The following is an 8901-nucleotide window of genomic DNA, read 5'->3' on the forward strand; positions in this document are numbered from 1 at the left end:
AACAAGAGAATGTTCACTTATTCCATTGGCAGAGTTTTTTTTTGCTTATTTCATTTTTTTTTTTTGCTTAATTCAAGTTTTTTTTTTCTTAATTCAAGATTTTTTGCTAGAAATAAGCAAAAAAAAAAAAAAATTGAATTAAGCAAAAAAATAAGTATAACAAGCATTAACCTTCTAATAAAAGCATTGGTTCTAATCCCTCGTTGCTGTCAGACATGTTGAACAGTTATTTTCATCTTGGCAGTTTGTGGATAAAAATTTGTCCCAGTTCTCCAGTGAAAAATATGACGTGACGCAGCGTTCATGTGCAAAGTTCATAAACAGTATTAAGCATAATTCCCACAGCACATGAAGGCAGCATTAGTGCACTAGACATTGACGAGAACAGGAGGGTTCTTCTGGAAAGGCGAACAGAACACCTGGTATCTAACATTTAGTAAATATCTGGAAGTTCTGCGCAGATGTCGGATGGAAAAGCATCTGCTGATCACCACCGTCTCAGTCTTTCCTTCTTCGCAGCTGTTTTCAGACTTCTGCTGTGGGTTGGAGTTTGACTCAGAACTGGGGTTTTGTGTCGGCGAGAATCTGCCGATATGATACAAATCACAATACTAGGACCACGATACCATATATCGCAATGTATCACAATACTGTTAACCAGTCAATATTTTTTGTTGTTTTGTTTCTTCTTCTAAGACAACATTTCCTGGAAAAATGTTATTATAGCAGAAATATGCACAAATACTAAACAAATATTTATTTGTTTAGAACAGGATGTAATACTGCATCACAAAACTTTCCTCTGTAAAAACTAACATCATTTACAGATAAATAAAAATAAAATTACACAAAAAACAAAACAGAACATGAACCTCCACCGTATCTTCATTTAAATAAATACCTACAAATATTGACACAGTACTTTTTAATATCAATACAGTATCGTGAAATATCGCGATATATTGCAGAAGTGATATTTTCTTCCACCCTCCTCAGAACTAGGGGTGGAGTTCACCTTTCCTGACCCCAGGGACCCGTCCTCACCTTCTCACACATCTGGTCCTCAGTTCCAGACACAAACAGCACCTCCATGTGTTCAGGCAGCTCCCTGAGGTCCGCACTGCGCTGCCGGTGGGCGTCCGTCTGTCCGGGGGGGTGGAGGGGGAAGGACAGACAGATGAGGCCTCCAACTGCACCTTCTGTTCCAGCACTCAGCTGTCTGCACAGAGCCGCAGCAGCACGACCCCCCATGGACCTGCCTGGGGTCAGAGGTCACACACAGGTCACACACAGGTCACACACAGGTCACACTGAGGTCACACACAGGTCACACAGAGGTCACACACAGGTCACACTGAGGTCACACACAGGTCACACACAGGTCACACTGAGGTCACACACAGGTCACACTGAGGTCACACACAGGTCACACTGAGGTCACACTGAGGTCACACACAGGTCACACTGAGGTCACACACAGGTCACACACAGGTCACACTGAGGTCACACACAGGTCACACTGAGGTCACACACAGGTCACACAGAGGTCACACACAGGTCACACAGCGGTCACATTGAGGTCACACAGAGGTCACACAGAGGTCACACACAGGTCACACACAGGACACACACAGGTCACACTGAGGTCACACAGAGGTCACACACAGGTCACACTGAGGTCACACACAGGTCACACAGAGGTCACACAGAGGTCACACATAGGTCACACAGCGGTCACATTGAGGTCACACAGAGGTCACACAGGACAGGACAGGTTTGTCATTTGGTTCGTGTTCGTTAACGATAATAACCTTGGTGGGACCTGCAGAATACTGAGGCTCTGTGTGACAGGGTCTGTTTCAGCAGAACGTTTATGTCCTTATAAACATTAGAGGAGGCTGTTGTTCAGTGAACTTACGCATCATTCATAGTGAAGGAACAACTGCCTCTTACCACCAACAAAAATGTTCTTTAAGGTGAACTTCAGTGTTTTCAAGTAGTCCTACGAAGAAAAAGTGAAACGAGAAAGTCATCATTAAATCAACGTGGTGTCATGAATTCCATAAATATACACGCATTTTTAATTGGCATGTTTTCTGTATTATAAGCTTTCCATGTGTATGTTCATGCCACATCAAATACTACACGATTAGCGGTTAGGGTTAGGGCTAGGGTTAGGTTTAGGGTTAGGGTTAGGTTTAGGGTTAGGGTTAGGGCTAGGGTTAGGGTTAGGGCTAGGGTTAGGTTTAGGGTTAGGTTTAGGGTTAGGTTTAGGGTTAGGGTTAGGGCTAGGGTTAGGTTTAGGGTTAACCCTCACCCTAACCCGTCCTGTCCTCAGTGACATTTTCAGTCTAAACCAGTTGAATTCACTTTAAAAGGCAGAACAGCTGCCATGGGTAAAGAAATGACACTGACATGGTGTCCACACTGTTAATGCTGTAACCTGGCAATTTGGTGGAAAACCAGATGGATGCCTATTGGCCCCTCCCATTGGCTCCACCCATGACCTTTGATTGGATTTAAATCCCACCGCTACTTCCCGCAAACCAGTTTTACCTTGGATTGTGCAGTTGGTCCCTGGGTCTGTAAATTTAGACAAATATCCACCAATCCTCTACCTACCGACGTCCAGAAAAGAACATTCCAAAAATGATCAAATGCGGAACTGGGGGTAAGTTTTCAAAAAAATACATAGTTTTTTTTTGATACACCCTGTATAGCTCTGTTAGCTTAGCTCTGTTAGCTTAGCTCTGTTTTAGTCTAAAACAGCCACAGTAAAACCACTAATCCTCTGTTTTCTGTTGGTTTGTGTCGTCAATAACTGAACTAAAGATCTGTTTGAATCCAACAAACATGGTCAGAACTGTCTCAGTTCAGTCGGAACCACGGATCAACAAACGGAAACTTAGTAAAGATAAGAACATCCCATAATAACTGTCTACCTTCATAAACCTCAGAATCAAACTCACCTGTGTGTTACAAACTCTGACATTTTCCATCCAACTCCATTCTCTATACTTCCAGATGAGTCCAGAGTTGCTTTGATCTGTATCACTTATTTTCTTTGACTCTAAAAGTTGTTTCTTAATGGTTCTCATCCCATCTGGTCACTTCCTGATGCTTTGCTCAAAGGCCCTGCGGTGTTAGTTTTCCTCACCATGCAGACTGACTCACTACTAACTTCACAGCTCTTAATCTAACCCACAGGTGTCAAACATGCGGCCCGGGGCCCAAATCCGGCCCACCAAAGGCTCCAGTCCGGCCCTGGGATGAATGTGTGAAATGCAGAAATTACACTAAGATACAAACAGTCCTTCTAGTTCAGGTTCCACATTCAGACCAGTTCAATCTGCAGTGGGCAGGACCAGTCAAACACTATCAGAATAACAGAAATAATGACAACTGCAAATGCTTCTGTTTGGAAATGTAAATATTTTCATGTATTTACACTAAAACAAAGTATAATTTGGCAAAAAAATATGAATAACCTGAAATGTCTTAAGAGAAGTCAGTACAATTTTAACAATATTCTGTCTGTTATTAAATGTTTGGTGTGTTTGTAGATCCACTGTGATCTGTCAGTTCTAATGCACATGTAAATGATAAACTGAGACAGAATAGTGTTAAAATTACACTGATTGTTTCAGTTTGTTCATGTTATTCATATCTTTTGAAAGGATAGTTTGCAGATGTAAACCTGTTCATCATGTAAATTTACTTATTTCGCTCTAAAACATAGAGTAAAGTTTGGAGTTGACATCATTTCTATATAATTCTGTTATTCTTTTCCTGGTTCGGCCCACTGCAGACCAGACTGAACTGAATGTGGAACTGAAGTTTGACAGCCCTGCTCTAAACGCTCTCCTGATCATTTTCGGTCATTTTTTCCACATTTCCCAGTAGACATACTGTGTGTAAAACAGTGGGTGGTGTCCTTTTGCAGGTGCTCACCCACACAGCGCGGTACGCCTTCACTCTGTAGGCCAGGTTGAGTCCTTTGCATGTGAATCGCAGACAGAAGATGCCGCTGGAGGCCAGTGCACGAGCCACAGAAACCAGGTGTGTGAAGTTCATGTCTCCTCCAGCACCGTGCGTGAGTATGACGGCGGTGTGGACGTCTTCTGCTGAGGAGGGGGAACACAGGACGGCATCCAGGAGCTTCTGCCCAAACGGGATCTTCAGACGCTCCTGGAAACCAGTGTCAGCATCCAGTTAAATCTGTGATTATTGACAGACGGCCCATCAGACGCAGACTGGACGTTAACGGATCCACTGAGGAGTTCATTCACATCAGTGCAGTTTCAAAACGTTCCCATCTAGGGATGCACCCATACCACTGTTTTCCAGACCGAGTACGAGTACTTCCATTTGAGTACTTGCCGATACCGAGTACTGATCCTAGTCCTTAGTAATCCCATTCCAGTTGTTAGTTCCTTTTGTAAATGTGCTTTATTGTCGTTGTCATTAGTCTGACTGGAACAAAGTGCTGCTACTGACATTTAATGTGTTGGAATGAGCGTTTGTCAGTTAATCCACCAGGGGGCGCCGCTCTGAATTAACCATACTGGACAAATACCACGAAGAAGAGAAAAGTTTAATGAGAAGAAGAAGAAAGTCAGTAATACCAAACCTGTAGACGACAGAGGAACACTACTGTGATACTAATGTTAGTGTTTTCTCTGTAAGGTTTAAAAGTTTAGCTTCAGCAGGAAGAGAAAAGACAAATGAGACACAAGTTTGGTTTTCACTTCCACTGGCGGCGGTCCGCACCGCTCCGTACTCCCGCTGGTATTCTGTGTCTGGGTACTCATCCTCCATCAGGTGGAAAACAGATGAATGTAGTCAGATTACAGACAGAAGGCTGCGTCTGTATCTGTGTGTGTCTGAACGGTACTGTCAGTCAGCCTTACTGTGATCAGCCTCATTTCTTTGGTTCCATCTCCACACTCTTCACACTCACACACATTATTCCTCCTCCTCGTACCTGCTGCACTGAACTGGGAATGGCACACGGACACAAGTGGGATCGGTGCATTTGTATCAGATTACTTTTACGAGTATGAATATGAGTACACGAACCGAGTATCGGGCATCCCTATTCCCATGACTTTTCAAGGACTGATGCAAGGTTCTAATAGTTTTGGATTTTTCATTCTAGTTTAATTTTATTTAGTTTTGACTTTTTTTCTCTAATTCAGTTTGTTTTAATTCGTATTTAGAGCAGGTTTGATAGTTTTTATTAGTTTTAATGTTTTTTTCTAAATGCTTAGTTGTAGTTCAGTTGTAGTTCAGTTGTAGTTCAGTTGTAGTTCAGTTGTAGTTCAGTTGTAGTTTAGTTAGTTCAGTTGTAGTTCAGTTGTAGTTTAGTTGTAGTTCAGTTGTAGTTCAGTTGTAGTTCAGTTGTAGTTCAGTTGTAGTTTAGTTGTAGTTCAGTTGTAGTTCAGTTGTAGTTTAGTTGTAGTTCAGTTGTAGTTCAGTTGTAGTTCAGTTGTAGTTCAGTGGTCTCTTTTCTCTTCTTCTCTGTGCTCCTATTCAAATCAATCCCAGACAGGACTCTGCTGCTTTAGTCTCCATGTTTCCAGGTAGAGTGGGGACCAGAAGACGACTGGAAACCACAAGTGAACACAAGTGACGGAGCAAAAAGTGTCGGATGATACCAGCAGCTAAAATTCCTCAAGCGAAATAAATCGATTTCATATCAATCCAACGTTGACAAAGACGAAAACGAAGGGAATTTTATCCATAATTTTTATCTGTTTTAGTTAGTTTTGTAAACACACAATACAGTTTCAGTTAGTTATTGTTTTTTCTTTTAATTTTACTTTTTATTTATTTCAGTTAACGAAAATGTTTTTTCAATTCCAGTTTTGGTCATTTCGTTGGTTTTCATTAATGATAATAACCTTGGACTGATGATGTCATTTCTGTAACTGTTCACAACCTTTAACCCATAGCTGTCAAACATGTGACCTGGGGCTTAAAAGCAGCCCACCATAGGGTCCTGGGATGAATGTGTCAAATACAACAATTACACTAAACACATTAACAGCCAAAGATGTTCAAATCATTTTAGGTCAATTCAATCTAAAGTAAAATACAAGTATAATAAACTATAAATAAAGAAAAAAGCTAATTTTTCTCTTAGTTTTAGTGTAAAAAAAAAAAAAAGGAAAATTACACAAAAATGTTGACATTTACAGACTAGCCTTGTACAGAAAATGTGAACAACCTGAAATGTCTTAATGGAAGTCTGTGGAATTGGACCAATATTCAGTCTGTTATTAAATGTTGTGTGTATTTGTAGATCCACTGTATCTGTACGTTAGAATAAATCAGAATCAGATTTATTACCAAGTAATTTTTACATTACAAGGAATTTATCTTGGTTCTGTTGGTGCAAACAGTTAAAAGAAGCAGATATCAAAAATAAAAAATAATAAGAGTATAGAAAAACAGAAGTGTTTGCCTTCAGAAGTGAAAAAGAGACAAAAGGTATTATATACATTTATACACTAGCATATGTGCCGAAAACTGGTTTTCTTTAAGTGACAGAACTGACAGAATAAACATGTATAAATGATAAACTAAGGTGTAATATTGTTAAAATTCCACTGATTTTTCTTCAGAATGCTCAGTTTGTTCATATTTGTTCATGTTATGTTTAAGTACAGTTCGTAGATGTTTAAAAGAATCCCCATCAGCTCCACCAAAGTGACAAACTAATCCTCCTGGGGTCCAACACAGAACACAGAACAATACATGATATGCATGACAATCACAATTCACATTATTAACAATGCTAATCTAAAAATAATAACCATTAGTAACATCATTAAAAGGATAAAATATGGGATTAGTTATTACATCCATGAGTTTCATCCATCAAAGAAAATACCACCCACTCCTTCCATACCGGACCTGCTCAGATGTTTAAATAGTGCCTCCTCAGATCATACTGGATGTAGATGTAAACAGTTTCATTATGGAATTTGACTTTTTTCACTCAAAAACAGAGAAAACTTTAGAATTGACATTATTTATCAGTTAGGAGCAGCGGCCGATGTCCCTAATGTACTCTGTGCTGTCTAATGACAATAAAGGCTATTCTATTCTATTCTATTCTATTCTATTCTATTCTATTCTATTCTATTCATCAGTTTTTATTTTATTTTTTATATTATTGTCCTGGTTCGGCCCACTTCAGATCATATTAGTGTGAATGTGGAACTGAACTAACATTAGTTTGACCGTCCTGCTTTCAGTCTAAAAACCTAAACATCCACAGCCTCCAGCAAAAGCATCTGCTGATCGAAAATGTTTCAACACTTTTAATCTTATTAATACATGTAAATAATTCTGGTAAAATTCAGTTTCTCAGATTTTCATGGACATCAGATAGGATCCTTTGGACGTTCAACACTTCTTCAATTTTCTCTGTTTTCTATAATAATTATAAAAGTTAAGAGGTTTCATGCACATTTACAGTACTGTGCAGAACGTTTTCATCTGCCTTTAGATCAGTGGTTTTTACAGCGCTGACATGAACATGCAGATTTATTTCTCTGTCTCTTTTCTTCAGATACAACAAGAAACTACAGTAAATATACAAACATACTGGACTGTCGTATGAACAGACGTAAAAACAACAGTTTCAGTTAAAAGCGTTTCTTTAAACCAGTGGTCGTATTCATTTAATGTGACCGTCCTTTGACTCTGAACACGTCTACAATCCTTCTGTTCACTTTCTGATGTTTTATTCCAGGTTTCATTCAACACATTCCAGATGTTTCTGATGGTTTTTGCTGCTTCTTGTCCAGGGGTCAGAGGTCACACTAAATACTGACTTCAACCTTTAACCCTTTTAGTTCTGTTGTTTTTTTTCTGTCTTTTAAGGCTGTGCACAGATTTACAGTATTTTTTTGTTTTTTTCTGAAGAAAACAGACTGAGAAATGAATCTGCATGTTCATCTGAACGCTGCAAAAACAACTAACGTAAAGAATGAACAGAACTTTAAACAGTTCTGTTCATGAACAAGTAAATTAAATATTTAAACTGAAAAATGCAAAATGCAGACGATAATATTCTAATAAATGGTGATGAATCACTAAGAAAAGGTTCAATGTGGAGAAAAATTCATTTGGAAGTTCCCACGAGTAGGTCTGACATATTCTGTCTTTCTCCATCCCAGCAGTGCAGTACAGTTCCAGTTTTTTTTAATGTTCTAATGCCAGTGTAAACTTCTTTGGGCCTTAAGCTTTAAATGACAAACTCACTGGTACCTTCTGCTTTGTGTTCATACAGATGTCAGATTAATTCACATCTACTTTTAATGTTAAAACTTTACATCTTTCGCTATTCTCACTCATGTACAACAGTTTAGTAAATTAATTTGGTTCCAATCATGACCGCAGACCTTTATTCCATCTGAACCAAACAGAAGACAGATGCTCAGTCTAAACTGCAGAAGCAGCTTTTATTCGAACCTCAGCTGTCATTACCGTGTGGACCTGTGGGCAAACAACTGCATCAGTCTGAGAAACCCCACAGTAAAACTCAACTAGTTTCTATTTTATCCCGTTAATTCATCAGATTTGTGTTAAATATTGTCCTGTTTTTCGCCTTACCTCTTCAAACTTGTCCATTTTCAGCTGTTTCCGCTGTGAATGTGTGAGTGTGACTGACCCCTGGTGTTCAGGAGGTGAACTGCAGCTGCACATTTATGTCATTGAAAGAAGAGTTCAAATATACAACAGCCTGTTAGGGACACAGAGGACTAAAAAACGCTTGTCACTTGGAGAATAAAGTCATTATTTAACGAGAATAAAGTGGTTATATTTGTAGAATAAAGTCCTGATATAATGAGCAGTTGTTTCTGCTCATGGACGTGGAACTGTGAACAT

At 39.3% G+C, this 8901-nt stretch overlaps 1 protein-coding gene across 2 annotated transcripts in view; it reads right to left on the bottom strand.

The window, feature by feature from the left end:
- Positions 1-8655, bottom strand: part of LOC115412239 (testis-expressed protein 30-like) — a 9158-nt gene extending 503 nt beyond the window's left edge. Inside the window, exons 1-4 of one of the 2 annotated variants that reach the window (XM_030124628.1) lie at positions 8626-8655; positions 3952-4188; positions 1954-2002; positions 1045-1259 (exon numbers count right to left, since the gene is read on the bottom strand). In XM_030124628.1, coding sequence (XP_029980488.1) covers positions 1045-1259; positions 1954-2002; positions 3952-4188; positions 8626-8643 — 519 coding nt within the window. In that variant the 5' untranslated portion in view covers positions 8644-8655. Of the gene's footprint in view, positions 1-1044; positions 1260-1953; positions 2003-3951; positions 4219-8625 lie in introns of both variants that reach the window. The other variant, XM_030124629.1, reaches the window with a different exon arrangement.
- Positions 8656-8901: the final 246 nt, after the last annotated feature.

Source organism: Sphaeramia orbicularis, chromosome 21 (genome assembly GCF_902148855.1).
Source record: "Sphaeramia orbicularis chromosome 21, fSphaOr1.1, whole genome shotgun sequence".
NCBI lineage: Eukaryota > Metazoa > Chordata > Actinopteri > Kurtiformes > Apogonidae > Sphaeramia > Sphaeramia orbicularis.